This window comes from Giardia intestinalis, chromosome 3 (assembly GCF_000002435.2).
Source record: "Giardia intestinalis strain WB C6 chromosome 3, whole genome shotgun sequence".
Classification (NCBI taxonomy): Eukaryota; Fornicata; order Diplomonadida; family Hexamitidae; genus Giardia; species Giardia duodenalis.
Window position 1 is genome coordinate 1,714,937 of NC_051858.1, and position 19,507 is coordinate 1,734,443.

The following is a 19,507-nucleotide window of genomic DNA, read 5'->3' on the forward strand; positions in this document are numbered from 1 at the left end:
CACAAAAGGAGGGGTGCAGCATGGTTCGGGGCCGCACTCTGGGGCGTCGCTGTTTCATCCTGGAGTAGAGCGCGGGCTCCCTCGTCTGTGGAAGTCTGCTGCCATAATAACCTGCGCTCCCGTCTATGCAGCTGCTCCGCCTCGGCTGGCTTCTACCCTCGCCCCTCTATCTGCGACAGGGCCCTGACCTGATGTCATGCTCAGAGGCAGTGCTTAGTCTGCCTGGGTGTAGCGGGGCCCTCAACCCCGTATTACCATCGCCTGGGTCCATCCGAGGCGCGGGAGGCTTTGGCGATTTCTATGCTGAGATCCTCGTCCCTAGTGACGGGCTGATCGGGGCCTCTCTGGGCCGGCATGCGCAGCGATTCGAGATCTGCAAGGCAGCCATCTATCTCTGTTTGAGTACCAGCTTTGGTCACTCTCAAAGGGGCCGTGACTTGTGAGCATGGGCTCAACATCCTTACCAGGGACAGCTGCATAGAAAGCCAAAGAACAAAGAGGCCTTCCTCAGCACGCCTCTGACGTCCTGCACATCTACCTCGTGTTACAATGGCGTACAGTAGCCACTCATCGCAGCTGTGTTCGCGCTTGGCGGCCTAGGAGGCCCTGTGGTCCACCGGGCAAGCCGCTGGCGAAGAAGCAGTGGATGTCCCTTTGCCACTGCACCTAGGGAGCCCTCAAGATGCTTGTTCTGTGACACCCCCGGCTGGCTTGGAGTAGCCTCCGGCACCCGCGGGGAAGGCTGGCTCCAGATGAACCGCGGGAACCTCGCGCCTTCTAGACACTGTCGCCCTGCTTCGGAGAGGCGCAAGAGCCACAGCTCGGCTGCAACTTGCGCCGGCTCTGTCAGCTGCTATCACGCGCCTGCACTGTGCGACAAGGCATCTCGCACACGGTGGCCAGAGGGGGCTTCCCAGGCCTGAAGGCCATTTGAATGACGCTATCAGCTCCTGCACAGACTCGACGGTCAGGGCGTCAATCCCGCTATGGCCGCCCCTTGAGGACGAGCCCCCGAAGGGTGGCGCCCTGCCACGCCGGATGCCCTGCGATTTACTCGTGCGGGTCCTGTCATATCTACTAGCAGATCACTATGGCAAAGTACTAAAACTACCCGGTGGATGAAGCAGGTTTTCTCATAGATCTGTCATCAAACAAACAAGTGCAACGATATCTTTACATTAGTCAATCATCCCAAGACTCTTGTCCAGCTGAGCTATTAGATTCCGTATATCTTCTTTAGCCATTGTGGTAGGCGGCATACTGGGTTGGGATCCAGTTGTGCTAAGAGGATACACAGACACACTAGTACTCGGTCGGGTGAAGGAAGTCATGCTTGGTGGATTGGTTCCGTAGCCTGGGCTGCTTAGGCCAATGTTCAAAGGACCCGCAGTTAATGAGGTTGGTGGGGCCCCAGTAATATTGGCTATGTCTCGCGCAAGGCCACTTTCAATAGACGTTCTCTGTTCCAAAAGATTAATTCTGCTTTCTGCTTTGCGGCGCCGTTCCTCTGTATCAAAAAGCATCCGATCTTCAACAGCCTTCCTAGCCTTGATCTCTTCCTCTAGTTGCAAGCTAAGGCGGCCTATCATTTCGTCTCGCTCTACTAGACCATTATGTTTAGCAGTAAGATCGCTTGTCAAATCGCGGATCTTAACTTGTAATTGCTCGATTTCTTTGTTGAGAAAGTTCACCATGTTGTCCATGTCTCTACGCTGATTATCATTTATGCTCAGCTGTCCTTCGAAGTTTGCAGACATGACCTTGTACTGAGCGATTGTGTTAGTCATCTCGCGGATCTGAAGGTTGAGTTCATTGATATTGAGCTCATATTGTTTTGCACTTTCTGACGCCCTCTCTAGCTCTCTCTTGTACATCTCGACGTCTGAGCGGATCTGATCATTGTCTTTATGTAGCTCCTGGTTCTGATATTCTGCGTTATTCAGCTTGAACTTTATTTGATCTCTGTCCTTGACAACGGATTCATACTCATCAATGGCCACGAAATCGGTCTTCATCTCAGTCTGCATTCCCGAAAAGCGTGTTCCGAGATCGAGTAGTTGGCAATTGAGGTCGTTGATTTTGTTACGGAGAATCTCGTTTTCGCCCTGAACCTGTGTGACAAAGGACTCCTTTTCGGTGAGTCCATTATACAGATTATCATTTCTCTTGATCATGTACTTGCAGATATCCATTGCCAACTCTGCAAGAGTGAGCGGTCGCTGTACATATATGCCCAAGCTTATACCACCTAGTGTGCGACCAGACATGATACTTGTGTAGCGGAGAGAAGAGTATACAGCCGTTGTAGGATTCGGTGCAAGAGCCATGACGTCGAGAAGCTTCACAATGGCGCGAGCCCGATCGTCTCGTGCAGACATAGCAAAACCACCATACCTGTAGTCTGAAAGAAGACGCACGTGATTCTGAAGGGCCTGGCAGAACTTGGCAGATAGCTCGAGGATGGGTGGCGGTGTCACTTCAACTCCGGCTAAAGTCGTCGTGGTTCCACCTATCGCAGTTCCGGAAAGGCCACGGGTGCTCGCCAGTGAACTATATGTGGTGGTGCCAAGAGGCCCAGCTGTTGCTGTTCCGGAGAAGGTCGCATTAGTGGGAGGGAGGAGAGGAATCGAGTTGACCTGGAGCAAGTTGTTAAGTCTTTCTTCAACGGATCGGGTGTAGCTTCTATGATCGCCCATTGTTTGCTCTAAGCGTGACAAAAAGGTGATAACGTGGACGGCAACACGTAACTTTGACACAGTCCTGTTAAGACGGTTTTTCTTTGGATCAGAAGACTCCTCGTAACGAAGAAGAATCTCTCTTGTACTTGATATCTCGAATAGGGCTCGGTTAAGAAGTGTGGCAGCCAGCTCTTTGGAACAATGGATGCGCTTCAGCCTGTCCTGATCATCGCTGACCTCGCGCAATAAACAAAGAATTGTCTGGCCCGAAACAATCAAATTCGTAGTTAAAGTATTGTTTTCTGTTTCTAACTGCATCAAGCGTCCCGTTTGCTCCACCAGCTTCCGCTTCCCGCTTTCCAGTTCAGCAAGGCTGTCTGTAGTATTGTTTGATAGCTCGCGGTTCTGAAGCTCCAATTGTGTATACTTTGTTCCCAGCTCGTCATTCTCCCTATTGAGAAGCTGAATCTCTTGCTGAAGCTTAGTTATATATGTTGCTGCATTGGAAGCAACATCTGATACCGATCCAGAACCCTTCGTACTACTCAAGTCTCCGGGAAGCATCGACTGTAGTTGGAGATTGGTCGCAGTCATGTTGATTCCTGTACTAGCCCCGAATGACTTACTCATTGCTGTACCTGATAAGTCTCCTTGCATGGCCAGGGCGTTCGCGCTTGAGGAAAGATATTTCTTTGATGAAGCCAGACTAGCCACGAGCATTTGAATGGCGCTATTAGATTCAACACGCAGCTTTTCTAGCTCTGTTGCAATCTTGTCGCGCTGAATCTTCAACTCATCCATGTCTTTGGAGAGTGAGTCATAACCGGAATTGTTCCGGGCCATGGCTGTCTCCATACGAGCCAGCTCGATCTGGAGGGCCTCCTTGGCATCCGAAAGCTCTATGTTCTCCCTACGCATGGCAGAGATGTTCTTCTCTGCCTTGAGACAGTCATCTTCCAAGGATTTGACTTTGCTGCATTCGGAGCGCAGCTTAGCCAGGACAGAACTAAAGCAAGAGTAAAGGCTAGTTTCACGGTACTTGTCTAAGTCTGTTGCCGCTTGTGTGGGGTCCTCATTGTTAATAATACATCTGGTATAGTTGCTTATGGCAATACCGGCCTCCCGCTCGCTAGTCAAATGTTGATCAAGAAAGTTTTTCTGATGAAGCAATTGTTCGTTCTCTTCCGTCAACAGACGCATCTTCTTGCGCAGTTGAGAGGCCTCATCGTCAAGGTTCTTGAAATAGTCCATACGCTTCTTTGTCTCGTTAGAGTCATTTTCCATAGCCTTCATCTTGGAATCGATGACACTCAGGTCACCACGCGCCTGCTGAAGCTCGGCTTTTGTTCTCATCCACTCTTCACTTTCTTCCTTGTATTTTTCGCGAAGCATTCTTAGGTCATCTTCTGCGTGCTTCTGCATATTTAACTTCAATTTCAAGTCATCAACCTCCACTTTTAACTGCTTGTTTAGTTCTTTAAGGCTGGAAATCTCGTGAGTTGCCGACTCATATCGCGCCGTATGGATCTCTAGATCCTGTGCAGCCTTTCGAGAGACCAAGCGCTCGTCCTGTAGCTCTATTTCGGTATTAGATAACTTGGTGGTCAGCTGCTTCAACTCCTCAGTGCGAGCTGTCAAGCGAGATTCAAGACGATGCACGAGGTCTTCACGACGGGCATAATCTTCTCGTAAGCTATTCACCTGAGCCTTTGCTTGCTGTAGGGCTTCGACCAGAGCTTGGCGCTCCCCTGCAGATTCTGCGACTGTGCGACGCAAAGCCATATCCTTCGACTTGAGCTCCGATGCTATGTGGGCATTATCGCGCTCAAGCGCAAGGGTCTTTAGCCGCGCATTGTTAAGCTCTTTGCCACGAGCTATAGACTCGCTTGTGACGCTATCCAGGTTAGATTGCATCGTGTGAAAAGCTGGCAGAGGAACTCCAAGAGCTTGGCCCCCTGCACCATCAAAGTGCTGCCGCGCTGCTGGTTTAATCACTAGCCCGCTCGGATCAGATGTTCCGTTTGGAACGCCTCCAATAGACGAAAAGGAGGCAGATGGGGGATTCAGAGATGACTCTGTAAGTCCTGTAGACATGCCTGTCAAGAGACTCTTGCGTGCGTTTAGCCGTTCCGCTATGCGATGGGCCAGGGTGGGGTCCGTCATACAAGAAATTCTGTTTTTTATCGAAAAGTGCCATTTACTGGGATCAATTAAACATTGACTGAGCTTCTATTCTTTAGTTCTCGGTTCATAGTTGCTGCCTGCAGTAAAAATGCGTCAAATTCGTCTTCGTTCTGCGGGAGGGAAAGACCCGCTACCACTGCGGGTCTCACTCGGGAGAAATCTTGGGAAGCAGCTATAGAAGCCGCCTGATTACGTACATTTCCTGGGAAGGTGCCAGACCTCAAAGCATCTGCTCGTCCTACTGCCGCCTGCGTTGTCTCCGGTTGATGCAGGAAACGTACTGTATTTGGCCGCATTCCTGAATCCATGGACGGAGGCCTTGGCCTTGCATGATCTAGTTCATCACGGAGCAGTTTGTTCTCCTGTTCTAAGCTAAAGTTCTTGGCTAATAACGATTCAACTCTACCCTGAAGCTCAATAATCTCCCCTTGCAGCTCATTCTCACGCAGTCCATTTCTGGCCTTTTCTTCAGATAGTGCTGTCTCCACTAGAGAAAGTTGCTCTTTGACCGCCTTGAGTCTCTCTTGCAGGGCTGTCTGAACACGCAGTGCTTGGTGGACGGTTTCATGATGGACAGCAACGTCTACGCTAGAGCGAGCATTGAAGCTACCTTTGTCAACGCCTTCGCCAATGCTTGTCATGGCAATGGAGTTCGAAGATCTGGTTCCCAGCGTACTTGCAACACCAGCGAGGCTATCGAGAGTCAGAGTCTGTGCTTGTCGTACATAGCTCAGCGTTTCAGCAAATGCCAGTTGCTTTATTGTGTCCTGGAATCTAGTATTGTCGTGGATCAGATTGTAGTCAACGCACGAAATGGTGAGAATCTGCGTCTCTGAACATGTCATGTTCTTGCCAGGATAAATGGGTTTCATGTGCTGAAGCATTTTTGACTCCCTCAACGCCAAAAGGGATCGCGTCGTAAGATGTTTATGAAGAGCTTGTAGGAGAGGCAGCTGCTGAGACGAAGCATCAAGGACCTTGAGCTCCGTTGTCGCACCTTTTTCTTGTATCCGCAAAAGAAAACCTGAGTGAGGATTCTGGACTCGTGCATACTCTTGAACAGCTCTTCCGAGTGTCCGCTCAAGGCAGATAGAATCGTCAGTGGAGCAGAAGTTGTGCTCCAGTAGTATCTTTTCTTGCATTGGAGCGATCTCGTTGAGGTATATGGCAGTTAACGTTACAAACCCGCCCTCGGTTATCTTCTTGAGCGCGAGTAGAAGGGTGCGTCTTACAATGGCGATGGATGTGTATGTCTTGCCGCTTGCAGGCAAGCCTAGAACTACAATTCCCATTGACCGCCGTCCATAAAGAACGTCCTCTGCGATTGATAGACAAGTGCTTTCATAGAATGCAGAAATGGGGTAGGAGGGGGTGAAAATCCTGTCAAACTTGAAGGACCGAGACATTGAGAAAGTTAGTGAGCTAAGCTTCAGCGTGCACTGGTCCGTGGAGACCGCTAGTTCGGCAACCTCCTGCCGCCCAGGGACCGCAGACGGCCGAATCCGGACCACATTCATTTTTTGGTCTGACCAGCCGGCATCCATGTTCATTTACAAGTTAGTAAGCCCCCTTACGCAGCAAAACTAAAAGGGAATCTAGAGAAGAAGAAGACCTGTGTAGCTATAGCCACAAAAGCGTCCTATTCCCCTCCCTGACCGAGCTGCCTTGTGGAGGAGCCAGAGGCGCTTTTCTTCGTAGAATCCTTGTTATATCTGTACTGTGCCAAGGAATCAACAGGCCTTGCCGCCTTAATGATCTCGTAGTACTTCCTTGCCCTGTCAACTCTACGACGAAGCTCCTTGAATGAGAACCTGTCGTCCTTCAAGTACTCAGAAGGATATGTGTATATCTCGCGCTTCTCGCTCATAAACGTGACGCTTCGGTGCGCGACAACCACCTTGGAATGGTCAGCGAAGTTAACCTGAAACACCTTGGTATTGAATAGAAGGCAAAGAGTGCCGTCATCGTACAACTTCCACTTCTTAAGGAAGAGCTGTGGCAGAGGAAGCCCTTTTGTCAGTCGCTTGAAGTCTATCTCTTGATTATTCATGCGCTCTTGCTCAATGACCCTCTTCAGCTCCTCATCCTCCTTGGGACGATCGGCTGCTGGAATGGGCACAATAGACCTATTTTCAAGGTAGTCTCTAAAGAAGGACAAGAGCTTGAACTTCTTCTCCGAGAGAATGGTAGTCCCCTCTTCGAACAAGGCCCTGTCAAAGGCAGCGTCTAGGAGAGACGGAGAATAGTCAACGATGAGAGCGTTGGGAGAGAGAATCGCAGCCGATTCATCGTTAAATATCACGCCGATGCTGCCGTTGCTGATCTGGTAGGCAAACCCATACCGGTTGGAATAGTCCACCCAGGACATGATGTAGCACGGTGGGTCTATTTGTGGATACTCGGCTTCATTGATGCCATACTTATTGACCACACCCTGTGCAGATCCAACGTTCTGCATGGCCATCGCTGTGCTAGCGCGAGAGATGCCTGCTGCGCTCTTGGTCGTAAGTATTGCATTTTGAGGCTTGTAAAAGTTTGCGGTCCCAGGAGTTGGTATGTGCTCGGTACCCCCAATGGCCTGCGGAGTGGCTGCAATGAAACGACCATCCGTTCCTCCGGCGTTCTTGGCCATGTTGATAGTCATCTGCATGTTGCGAGTCGGTGACGCAGAGCACAGAGGTGGAACTTCGTAGGGTTCCGATATGATCCTTGGTGGTAGGCTCTCTGGGATAAAGTACTTGGACGGATTAAGCCATGAGTGGTCCAAGCACTCCTTGACGGTAAACCGCTTGCGGGGATCTGGAGTTAGCAGGCCTTTGATGAAGTTCTTGAGGTCTTCACTCACAGAGATGGAGCCTGGGAAAGAAAAATCGCAACGAACGATGCGCTTGTAGGTCGTCTTGATGTCCGCGGCTTCAAATGGGGGCCTACCATATATCATTGAAAAGACAAGACAGCCAAATGACCACATATCAGCCGAAAAACTGTGCCCCTGACCCGAATACGCTGGAAGAAGCTGGTGACAGAGATTTACGCAGTCCTCGTCCAAGTTCGGGTCTGGACCACGCCCGCTAGCCTTGCGTTTCATTATGTGCGAATATATGACCTCTGAGGGGAGAAAGTTTGGCGTTCCACACATGGTCCAGTGCAGCTCCTCTGGAGTTTCGCACTTGACTGCAAGCCCAAAGTCCCCAACCTTCACGTCGAAGTCTTCCATCAAAAAAATATTCGACGTCTTAATGTCCCGATGAATAATGTAGAGGTCGTGGAGATACCAAAGAGCATTGAGGATACGCTTGCTGAAGAAGCGTGCTTCTGTTTCTGTGAGGTGTTTCCGCCGCCTGATGAGATCTGTCAATGTACCTCCATTACACTTTTCAAGAATAATGTAGTAGTTCATTTGATCCTTAAAGACATTCAGAACTCTACAAATGTTGGGGTGAACAAGCCCCCGGTGGATGGTGACTTCCGTCACGAACTTATCATAGTACTTCTTCTTCTGGAGAGCCGAGCGTGGAGTAATTTTGCAGGCGTAGGAGGAGTCAGAGTTAACGTCGTGGAACTCGTAAACGTATGCAAAGCCGCCTTTTCCTAGTAGTTTTCCGGGACGGTAGGTCACGTTGTGAAAGGGGTCCACGATCTGAGGATGCAGTTCTGGGGCGTTGCTGTGGGACATGGGGCTATAAAATTTTACAGAGCCAAAAAAATCCAAACTGCTGCTCGGGAGCTCCCACCGCAAAAGCCAAAATTTAAAGGGAAGCGGGTGCGAGCCCCGACTGGACTGAAGATAGAGTTTACACGACCGTTCACCTCGGATGACGCCTACGCGAGCTCGACCTCGACCTCCGCGTCGCTGACAGGGCAAGGCAGCCTGATGATGGATCGGGACTGCTTCGTATCGTACATGGCGCACGTGCTAAACCTCTCTATAACGTCGTCGTGCTCCGAAGTTGTGCCCTGGCTGAAAATCCACTTGACCTTGATTGCAGGGATCTCCTCGGCTCCGGATGCGTTGCGGACAGTGCAGATTGCGGACATGTGGTTGGGGGCGAGCGACATGATGAGTTCAAGCGTCACTATCTCCCCGGAGTTCTCCTCCGTGAGCTCCGTCCTCCAGAGGAAGCCGTCCCATCTGTCTAGGCGCTTGATCTCATATAGAAGGGCCTTACGATCGCCCAGGCTGTCGATCCCCATTTGCTTCAGATCATCCTCGGTGAGAAGCATCAGGGAGCGTCCGCAGACGTCGTGCTTGCGAAGTTGCTGATTGTACTTCTTCATGTCTATGGAGCTGAGCCAGACGGATACGTCGTGCTTAGACCAGAACTCTACGGGCCATATCTTTGCAACAGGAGTGCGATCAGCGTCCATCAAATTTTGGCTTTGTCGATTTTGCGGCGCATACAATTCCAAATTAAATTTGTTTCTTCCCGGAATGGGTGTCGCCGAAGGGGATGCTGCGCAGGGAGCAGGGGTGCTCGTCGTCCCCGGAGACGGCCTCGTAGCCGGTTCGTGCACAGGGGGCTCTGAGGCGACGGTTCTTAACGGGGTCTTGCGGGCCACCGCAGTGTGCTACGCCGAAAACAAGGCCGGCGTTCTCAGCCTTTCCTCCCGTTTTGCACGCCTCTACACCCCGTATGAGGGGGACTCGATAGTGGGGGTGGTCATAGAGAGGGCCATTGATGGATATCTTGTCGACATACGGGCGGCGCTTCCTGCATTTATAGGCGCCACTGCATTCATTGGGGCGAGCCGTAAGAATCCTGTCCTTTTGAAGCCCGGAGATGCCATCTATGCGCGGGTCTCCAGCGCTCCCCTCGGCGCACAACCTCAGCTCACTTGCGCCCTTGATGGCCATATGGCTCTCAACACCGTTTCGGCGCACGGACGGGTGGTGTACGGAACGCTGGCCATGGGTGCCGAGGCGGGATTGCTCTTTAAAAAACTGGCTAGATTAATTCCCTTCAAGGGCTTCGCAGGTCCGAACGGCCTGCTCTGGGTCACGGGATCTACCCTCTATGACTCTATTACGGCGCAGCGTTGCCTAGAGGACCCGCTGGAGATGGATGCGATCGCACAGGAGCGGGCTAACCTCATCTCTCGCGCCAGCACCACATAGCACGTTTGATTGATAAGTTATGTAAACATTTTTCATGTTACAAAAATTAAAAAATGACTAGTACAGGAAATGAGGATACAGCGGGTGCAAGGATGATACATATCAAAGCCGTAGTGGTTGGAGACGGCTCAGTGGGCAAGACCTGCCTTCTTTTTGTCTATGCGAATAACTCATTTCCAGAGGACTACTTGCCAACAGTCTTTGACAACTATTCTGCCAACGTCGTTGTTGACAACTTGACGATAAATATTGGTCTCTGGGATACTGCGGGCCAGGAGGATTACGACAAATTGCGACCCTTGAGCTATCCAGGGGCGCACGTATTTTTGCTCTGCTTTAGCGTCGTTTCCAGCACTTCGTTTGCAAACATCAGATCCAAATGGTACACAGAGGTCAAGGAGTACTGTCCAAACGTGCCGATGATCCTTGTCGGAACAAAGTATGACCTGCTGTCCGACGAGGCTTACCTGGCCAAGATGAAAGAGAAGAACCAATCCCCGGTGTCTGATGAACGTGCAGAGGAAGTTGCAAAAGAGATAAAGGCCATTAAGTACATTAGCTGCAGTGCCCGATGCCAACTTCGCGTAAAGGACGTGTTTGATAGTGCAATCCGCGCGGCTCTCAAGAATATGGGGATGATGGGTAGTGGGACTTCCAAGGCAGGAAAGAAAAAGGATGGATCTGGAAAGGGAAAGTGTGTTATATTCTAGTCCTGTAAACTCTTGCCCAACAATGTAACTCTTTCTCGGTTGCTCTGGCCACGCTCTGGCTAGGTGGACCTGAGCTGCGGGGAGGCTGATAAATTAAATTGAGCAGGAAAAATCAAGCTTTAATCCTCAATGGCCCGGTTCGCGGAGCTGGATGAATCATCCGATGAGCAGGCACCCACGGTTCGCACATTCAAAGTGACGGTGCTTGGAGATGGGAGTGTTGGCAAGTCTTCCATTTGTAGCAGATTTGCAAAAGATTTCTTCGCTACATCGTACAAGCAGACCATCGGTGTGGACTTCTTTTCACAAACTGTGTGCCTCGACGACGGCAACAAGGTTACCTTTAACCTGTATGACATTGGAGGGCAATCAATTGGCTCCAAGATGCTTTCTGCATACATTTCTGGCACAAACGCACTCATTTTTGTCTATGACCTTACTAACGCCGAGTCTCTGGAGAACGTTGTGGAGTGGTATGCCATGGCGAGAAGATCGGTTAAGTCGATGAAAGATGTCGTCGTCTATCTGGTAGGCAACAAGTCTGATCTTGCCACCCTCCGGGTCGTCCGGTCCTTTCGAAGCAATGAGATTTCTGCTGCCATTAATGCTTCCGCACATTTACTATTGTCGGCCTTGACTGGCGATCGCGTAGGCTTGCTCTTCATCAGCCTAGCAGGACGTTTGTGCGGAGTGGATGTAACCAGTATGATTCTCGATGGAAAGATGGGTCACACAGTGGAGGTAAGCAAGGATACCGAAGAGACCGTCAGTTGCATCAACAAGGATCGATTTCTTGGTAATGCAGACACAGTTGACGGTGCTAGTGCTGTCGCCCGTGCAAAGGATCTGGAGAGTAGAATGGCGAAGAAGATACAGGAACTTGAGGGACAGGCGACTGGAATCCCTCATCAGACCCTGGTTGGTGTAGAGAGAGCAAAGCGATCCGGTCGGTGCGCTGTGATGTAGAGCCTTTATATCTAGTCTGATCCAGCAAGAGACATGGTAACTGGAATGCACGTGTTCACCCTACGTCCGTCGGAGCTGCCCTTTACGAGACATCCACAGCACATAATAAATGGCCCGTTAATCGCAATCCTATTTGGCTTAATAGAAGCTGCGAAGTCATACAGCTTGTGTATCGTAATGGATTCTGTGCTGTAATTATAGCAGGCCAGATACAGGCCACGATTCACCATAATTAAGACGTTATTGGATGGTGTCAGGGTCATCTGTAGTATATTCTCGCAGGGAATTTGAACGAGTTTCTCTGTGCACACATTGCATACGTATAAGGAGTGATTGCAGCTGACATATATTAGGTCCATTGCGGAAACAATCTGGCTTGTAGCTCCAATAGAGTTAAATGAGCATGCCATCAGCCGCTCTGTGTCGTATGAGGGAGGATAGTTCTTGATAAGCTTGTCTGCCTCACTGTACGAATAGATAACAGGAGATCCTGTGTTAAGGGCAAAGGCCGTTATGATTAAGACCCCATCCTGCTCATGGGCCGTGAACTGTCCATTAGATACTATACAGTCGTCTATTATGGCAAGGTACCGTAATCTGTTACCTGTATCCCACCTGGAAATGACCAATTCATAGTGTTTGGTGGATGGCTCCGGGGCGCCTCGCTGAGACTTGCGCTCCTGGCTCGAGCTCATGTACTGATTCTCTTGTGCATGCGGAGTAAAATTATTCTTTTCTGCTAGCTTGAGCTTGAGAGATGCTTTAAGATTGTTCTTCCCCGGACAAAGGAAGGGAAGAGTTGAGTTTGTATTACCCTGGTCTTTTATTTCTCGGGAGTAGATAATAAGGCTAGACACTGTCTCTACGTGGGCAATTACGTGTCCCGCCTCTGCTGTGAGAGAGCTGTATACTTGCTTGGAGAGTAGGGGGTATGCATAGAGCCCCCTGGTTGTGCCGACAAGCACACACGGGGTTGCGGCGCCATTACTATATAATGCCATAGAACAATAGGAGCCTTGAAGCCTACAGAGAAAGTTGCAAAGGGTTACATTTTCTACTACATTTGATGTCACTAAATAGACGGCATTTCTATCTGTCACATAAACATAGTTTCCTCTACCAAAGACTGTTATCGCTATAAGCTCTGCAGTTCCTTCCTCACCAGTTTCGGGCCGCAAATTGCAAAGACTTAGCACCCCATCCATCCTACAAAATTGTTTTAGAGCGGGCATGAAACCCTTGTCGGCCGCGTTGGCCACAGCTAAGTTTGTCTCCTGTGTAGACATGTTCAAGAACCTTGGAGTTCCAAATACCAACATGCTCAAGAAGGGGGCTGTCTTTACTGTCGTAGATCCAACGATTCGAAGAACTGTTCTTGTGGCTCAGGGCACGCCCCCAGCAGCAAACAAGTATACTATCCCGGCGACTCTCAACCCCAAATCGTATTGTCAGACACACAGATATGTATTTGTTCAGCTAGCCTCAAGTATAGGTGGGGAGGGGGAAATGGGCATTTATCAAATCGCATTTCTTTGTCACAGTAGCAGCGGTACATCAGTCAGGGTTGTGTTCACGAACATCTCGTGCCTCGAGCCCAAAGTAACGAGCACGTCTATTGTCATTCCGTTAGAGCTAAACCGTTGGACCACCCTTGCCGTGGACATGGACCAAGTTTTCCGCAATGCGTACAGAAATGCTATCTCATACAAGGGGGTTCTTCAGTTTGAAGCCATGTCGTCCACCGTCATCAAGGGCGTCTATTTTTGCACCAAGCCTTTTACCCCCTATGACGTACCAGAAGTGATGCTGCTTCCTCTTCCACTTGAGTTAGCATCAGGGAATTACAAGTCTCGTTTCCAATCTGATATTCCTCCCCTGTTGCAATTTTATGATTGGATTGCTGTCGGCTTTGACAATGTAAAAGCAAACGATTTTCAAGCAAGCAATAACATTTACAAGAGCAACCTTTCCGGGCTGTGGCCAAAGCTTTGTACGCACGTTGATTTCTTCGATCCGTCCAGAAATGTTGCCAAGCATCCCACCGGGATATCTGGGGAGGTGGTTGCTAGGGTAGAAATCGAAACAATGGGTCCACTACCCACTAAGCTACGTCCATCTTCTCGTAGGAACCGCGGGAGTACCTCCGCACAGCGAGGCACTGTATCCCTTCAGGATGCCGAAACCATTGATGCACGCATTAAGAGAACAAGGGGCGTTCAGAGTGCGAAGTACAATACCAAATCAAGCACGACAACGCTAGTGACTGCCCAAGTGCCAGGCAACGTTTCTCGCCGGCTATCTGCACCTGTATCAGCAACTATCTCGTCAGAGAGTGAGAATGTGATGACAGTGCCAGTGCGCACAGCAAATATATCAGAGAAACGGAGTAAGAGAGAACTGGGGGCTGACCCTGTTACACAGAGACCTAAGTCATATGTCCAACCTACTAATCCTTTAACCGATGAGCCAGATATGTTCCTCCAGAAGGCGGATATTGAGATTCTTAACCAGGACGTTCCTGAGCTAAATGCTAGCACGCCAGAAAGCGGTGCAATCTTATCTATTTCAGACTCTCGACTCAGAAGTGACGGATGCTGCTCCGTGGAGACGCCCCTAACCGCAGCCATTTGTGCCCCAACAATTGCAATTACCCAGCCAGTCGCAGTGAAAAGTAAGGTCGATCTGCCAGTTCTCAACCCCTCTGATACCACGCAGACATTGACAATAAACCAGCTCCTGGTGGACACTGGAGAAAGAGTTGACCAGGGGCTGCAAGATGGATTTGCAAAATTCAATGAAGGCATGACAGGTGTCAAGATACTAATAGACAAAATCTATTCACGGCAAAAGCAGATGCTTCGGCATATCAATACAGCAAATATGAGTAGCTTCCTTTTAATCAATAAGGTACCGATGCGCTATCTTACACACATGTCTGCGCTTGAGCCTCAAATTACCATAGGGTTTCAATCAACGACTAGATTTATATATTCATTTCCCCACAAATCCCTGCTCTCTGATCCCCTATCGTGTCACAATGTGGCACGGGGGCTTCTGGATGATGCTACCGATGAGCAGTGTGAGGAGGCTGCGTGCCGGGTCCTCAATGCCACGTTTAACATGCGCCTTTTTGATTTGATGGAGAGAGCATGTTATCAACCTCCAGTCTGTGATAGTCCTGATGGTGTATCTTTCGCTAGGTCAAAAAAGGCTTCTAGACCATCCTCTACAAAGTCTCCGGCTAAGTCAGCACCCACTGAGGCCGCTACTGTGCCTGTCCTGGAGCAAGCCAATCAACTTGTTAATGAGATATGCCGCCGAACCCTGGCTGCACAAGGGCTCACACCCACGAAGGTGTTTCCCCAGAGGCAAGTTATCCAGGATATTAACCGTGCCTCCATGATTGGGCAGTCAAAGAGGCGCCTCTACGATGAGAGTGCTGCCAAGATGGAACAACAGTATTCCAGGAAAAAGGTACGTGTGGCCGAACCTCTAACGTTAGCGTTGCATCCGTCATCTGGCATCCAACCTGTGTACACAGGCTATCCTCTTGTTCTGTGCTTCCTGAGTGCCAATTATGTAGTTGCACTTCTATCCTTTTATGAATATATAGTATCACATGATGGTAGCTATGCGGTGTCCCCGCTCAGGGCGCAATTCTCACTGAGCCATGACTACTGCATCCTCTGTCTCACGTCTATGCTTTTGCAGGATAAGCACAAGGAGCACACACTTGCACTTCTCCAGATAGATGACGACTCTCTTTCGAATACCTGTACAGAGTCCACCGATCCTGACCACGGTACTCCGTCCACAGAATGCCTCCACCAGATAGGATATAAGAGCATTCATCAGCAAGTCGGGCTCTACAAGCCCAAGAACTCAACTGAACCATTTACCTATGCACGGTATAAGCAGTATAACGGGGATCTGAGCAATCAGACTTCACTAGGTCAAGCAGAGATCCAGGATATTATTGATACCTTGAGCTCTAGTCAGACTGCCGGAGAGATGAGTGACAAGCAGAGACATGAGTCCACAAAAGTTCTTCTCATTGCCTCTGCAAAGTATTCGCCTTTCGTAGCTGTGTTCTTCGGTACGTACTTGGCACTCTTCGAAGTTATGCCCCTTAGTCTTTGCGCACGGCTCAAAGGGCTATTATTCTATAACAGCAACTCCGCCTTTCCACACATTATCCAGGCCGCGTCCTTTAGCGACGACTCAACCAAGCTGGTCATCGCTGGGTGCAACAGTTCACTGACTTCGGTAGTAACGGCCGTTATAGATCTAACTGATGCCATTGACCTATCCAACGAATTTATACTTCTATCCGGCATGGCAGTAGGTGATCAATTACAAGCTTCGCCGACCCTTGAACCAGTCATCCAGGTCCTGTTCCATCCAGGGTCAAACGACCAGTTCGTGACCCTGTCTGCCACACAATTCAGGGGATGGAGGATTAAATATATTCATGGAGCAGGGTATATTAAGTCTGTTGCAGTGGATATATGTAACAAGGAGGTACAATCTAACCTAACCCACAATATCAAGAAGTATGTGTTGGGATACATCTCTGAGAATATCATGCAGCCTGAGAAGGCAAACAAGCGCTTTCTGTCTGTGCTTTTCAGGCTTATCAAGCGTTTTTCCAGGCTTCTGTTCACTGACATATGCTTTAGCGGACCAAATCGGGTTCAAATAGCAACTGCATGTGGCGTGATACTTATCTTTAACTTTACTGAGATACTTCGGGACTCAAGCAAGATTATGCTTTTGCTTCCTAGTAACACACCAGACTACCGTCCTCTGGCTGCATGCGCCCTCTCAGTTAACCGGGTGCCGGAGCCACTGTTGGACTCCTCCATAAACAACTATATTATCTTCAGCAGCACCGATGGAATCGTTCGAAGCTGGACGAATAACTTTGAAACGTTGATTATGCAATCTCGCTTTAAAGCCCCAGTTGTCTATCTTCGCGAGGTCATACTTTCTGGGACAAGCCGCATGGAAGTAATCTCTCCGCCAGTGTATCAATCGGATTATGCTTCGAAGCAACCAAACGGTCCCCTGGGAATAATTGGGGACAGTAAGTTGGGTGGATTTTCCGGCATTAGCAAATCGTCCTTTTATGATGATGATGCCATAAAGCACACTGTTGTCTATAGCACTATACCTCCAAATATTTCCAATCTTTCGTCTACCAGACCACGAGCCACTGATTTGTCTAGACTAGCTCCGCCAGTATATAATACATCTCCTCAGGAACCCCAGAACATCGATGCCCATCTTGCAAACAACATGTATTATATAAAAAGAGGCCCATTTATGTTACGGCAAGGGTCCTCTCTTATTCCAGATCAGCAATCAGACCAATCGACCATGGATCAGACAGCGACCATGGTGGCCCAGGACCTCATTGGACAATTGAGCTACATAAACATGCTAGGCCAAAGAAGTAGGATGCGGCAAAGCATCACTCATGGAGAAAGCACTGGGTCTCAATATCCCTCTGTGTCTATTGATACCATTTTCTTTGACAGTGCCAGTGATACAAGTGACACTGGATCTAAGCAGCATGAAGTGGTCAACAATGGATTCCGACCCATTAACAATGCCACGCAGAAAGACCCTGTTCTGAGCACTCTGCGAATGCACCACAACCACGGTGGCAGCTGCGCGGACTCAAAGACCCTAACTTCTCGCGAGACAGCAGATTCACTCAATAGGCAATTTAGGAACCTATTAACAACACATCTAAAAGGCAGCACCCAGCGCTTGGTATTTAATAATATAGGACTATCGTTACCTAGCGTGCCTACTCCAAGCATGAAAATGTTGCAGACTTTACAGGCTCCAACGTCCTCTGGAACATTTATGAGTGTCTGCCTCAACGGAGATGTGGGTCTATTATCTGTTGGGGACAGCAAAGGGCCAGTTTACAACACAGTTCTCTGCACACAGTATAAGAACGTCATAGACGCCAGGATTGATCCAAAACACAACGAGGGAGTCGCTCTCACAAACAATGTGATCAACATTTTCAACTTAACCACGGGGCTGAGGTCAGTATACTTCAAAGTGGCAGATTCGGAGCCAGATACCAGCATGCTGATCAGCACATACAGCCCCCCTCTGGGAAAGTGCTGCTATCATCCAACTTCCTATGTGATAGCAGTCATGACAAATACCCTGAACTGCCTGCTCCTTGATGTTTCTAACCAGACAGTCATCTATAATTGTAACCTCCGCAGCTTCCTGCGAGAAGCTTCAAAATTAGCCGCAGAGCGTTCTGCCAACGCAGAGCTAGAGATGATAGCAGTCAATACAACCTACATGCAGTCCATGCACGTTGATGCCTCTATTTATGAGCAGGAGCTGAGCACGCAAGGAGAGTCTGAGCGGGAGGAGCTCGACTCGTGGATTGGCGAGACGAGTGAGACAATTACTTTTGACAACGATATCATATCTACGTCTAGAGGCGGGCATACAGAGAGCGCTGCCTCTGGGTCACATGCTGCAGTCAATAATCGATCTAAGTCCATGCGGTCTGCTTCTGCACGCCAAGCAACTGCCCAGCAGGCTTACTCGGACATATTATCCAGGCAACCCCAGTCTGTCAAAGTGACTACGGGGTCAAAAAAGCAAGTCGAGGCGGCACTCTATTACATCGCAGAAAGCTACACGAAGATGCTTGTTACCGGTGAGTTAGCAAGGCCTTTGGAGACTAACCACAATATAATCTTTACTCCCTCCGGTTCTCACCTGCTCTTGTACATAGATAACTACCTATTTTCTATATGCACAAACGGCTACGCAGAGCTACGGTTGGTGTACATAAGTAACTTTCCAATCAAGCAGGTGGTAGTAGGTGTTAGCGGAGGGTCGTCTAGAAGATCTAGAGAAGTGTTGGCAATGATTAACTTGCGAAACGAGGTGTCGATCTTCTCAGTTGAAGGTCTGCTCCTCAATTCCAAGCCAAAAATGCTAAGAATAACTCGGTATCCACAATTAGCACATGCCTATGCATTTCAAAACATGGGCATTCCGTCTGACCGCTATCGATTCGATGACCTGGTACCTTTAATCAAAACACCTGTTCTGATAACCATTAATGCCATTACAGAGTCGCTTATTGTCCTTGTGGTAGACAGCATCGAAGTCCAAGAGCCTAGCAACATTACTGCTGATGAGAAAGTTATCAGGGACGCAAACCGAGCAGGATATAGCATAGCTAAGGGGCAAAGTAGGAATTATGTGGCTGTGTACTCCATCCAGTCATATAGCTTCTCGACTGGCGAAATGGAGTACGAGATTCCCGTGCACATAGAGTCTGGCAACATCGGGGAGTACATCCCTATTTTCATAGCAAGCTCTCAATTGTCAGGGGCTATCGCCCTCTTCTTCCGAGGCTCCAATCGAACCAAGATGATCTCTATCCCCTTAAGTATAGTAGCAGAGGTAGAGATGGAGTTCAGTAAGATTCTTAATAAGCTCACACTGGGAGAGCAGGTGCAGGTTGATGCATACACAGATATGTCGCGTATTCGATGTAGCATACTAGAGTATCCGATTTATACGGTGGACCACGACTCCAGGTTAGATCGTTTTCTTGTAACAGGACGAGGTATGCAATCTGTAACTGTCTATACATGGAACACAGGGGAGTATGTGGAGTTCAGCTCCCTTTCGCAATGCATCGAACACGAAGAGGGATACGACGAAATGGTTAAGAGCTACTTGATAGACCAGCAGGTCAAGAGGGGCATGTCCTTTAATGACCAAAGGTCTAGTGTTGCACAGAGTGCAGCATACACAGACAAAGAAGCAGTTATCTTGACAATTAATACATAAAG

At 49.2% G+C, this 19,507-nt stretch overlaps 9 protein-coding genes across 9 annotated transcripts; 4 read left to right on the top strand and 5 right to left on the bottom strand.

Moving 5' to 3' along the window:
• Positions 1–1,178: 1,178 nt before the first annotated feature.
• GL50803_00112112 (uncharacterized protein) lies at positions 1,179–4,841 on the bottom strand (the record flags this gene model as incomplete). The annotated part of the gene is made up of 1 exon (XM_001705726.1): positions 1,179–4,841. One exon carries the CDS (start codon positions 4,839–4,841, stop codon positions 1,179–1,181), a length of 3,663 nt encoding a protein of 1,220 aa, XP_001705778.1.
• Positions 4,842–4,888: 47 nt separating this feature from the next.
• Positions 4,889–6,379, bottom strand: GL50803_0017089 (uncharacterized protein; the record flags this gene model as incomplete). Its single annotated transcript, XM_001705725.2, has 1 exon — positions 4,889–6,379. One exon carries the CDS (start codon positions 6,377–6,379, stop codon positions 4,889–4,891), a length of 1,491 nt encoding a protein of 496 aa, XP_001705777.2.
• Positions 6,380–6,501: 122 nt separating this feature from the next.
• Positions 6,502–8,538, bottom strand: GL50803_00104150 (Kinase, PLK; the record flags this gene model as incomplete). Its single annotated transcript, XM_001705724.1, has 1 exon — positions 6,502–8,538. One exon carries the CDS (start codon positions 8,536–8,538, stop codon positions 6,502–6,504), a length of 2,037 nt encoding a protein of 678 aa, XP_001705776.1.
• A 146-nt stretch (positions 8,539–8,684) lies between these two features.
• Positions 8,685–9,230, bottom strand: GL50803_0017090 (Trophozoite antigen GTA-1; the record flags this gene model as incomplete). The annotated part of the gene is made up of 1 exon (XM_001705722.1): positions 8,685–9,230. The coding sequence occupies one exon, from the start codon at positions 9,228–9,230 to the stop codon at positions 8,685–8,687; it is 546 nt and encodes a 181-aa protein (XP_001705774.1).
• Positions 9,231–9,294: 64 nt separating this feature from the next.
• GL50803_0017091 (putative Exosome complex exonuclease) lies at positions 9,295–9,978 on the top strand (the record flags this gene model as incomplete). The annotated part of the gene is made up of 1 exon (XM_001705720.2): positions 9,295–9,978. One exon carries the CDS (start codon positions 9,295–9,297, stop codon positions 9,976–9,978), a length of 684 nt encoding a protein of 227 aa, XP_001705772.2.
• A 53-nt stretch (positions 9,979–10,031) lies between these two features.
• GL50803_008496 (Rac/Rho-like protein) lies at positions 10,032–10,688 on the top strand (the record flags this gene model as incomplete). Its single annotated transcript, XM_001705719.1, has 1 exon — positions 10,032–10,688. One exon carries the CDS (start codon positions 10,032–10,034, stop codon positions 10,686–10,688), a length of 657 nt encoding a protein of 218 aa, XP_001705771.1.
• A 129-nt stretch (positions 10,689–10,817) lies between these two features.
• GL50803_008497 (Rab28/RabF) lies at positions 10,818–11,654 on the top strand (the record flags this gene model as incomplete). The annotated part of the gene is made up of 1 exon (XM_001705715.1): positions 10,818–11,654. One exon carries the CDS (start codon positions 10,818–10,820, stop codon positions 11,652–11,654), a length of 837 nt encoding a protein of 278 aa, XP_001705767.1.
• Positions 11,655–11,665: 11 nt separating this feature from the next.
• Positions 11,666–12,859, bottom strand: GL50803_0014722 (uncharacterized protein; the record flags this gene model as incomplete). Its single annotated transcript, XM_038045785.1, has 1 exon — positions 11,666–12,859. One exon carries the CDS (start codon positions 12,857–12,859, stop codon positions 11,666–11,668), a length of 1,194 nt encoding a protein of 397 aa, XP_037901883.1.
• A 25-nt stretch (positions 12,860–12,884) lies between these two features.
• Positions 12,885–19,505, top strand: GL50803_0017092 (uncharacterized protein; the record flags this gene model as incomplete). Its single annotated transcript, XM_001705714.1, has 1 exon — positions 12,885–19,505. The coding sequence occupies one exon, from the start codon at positions 12,885–12,887 to the stop codon at positions 19,503–19,505; it is 6,621 nt and encodes a 2,206-aa protein (XP_001705766.1).
• Between the last annotated feature and the right edge of the window lie 2 nt (positions 19,506–19,507).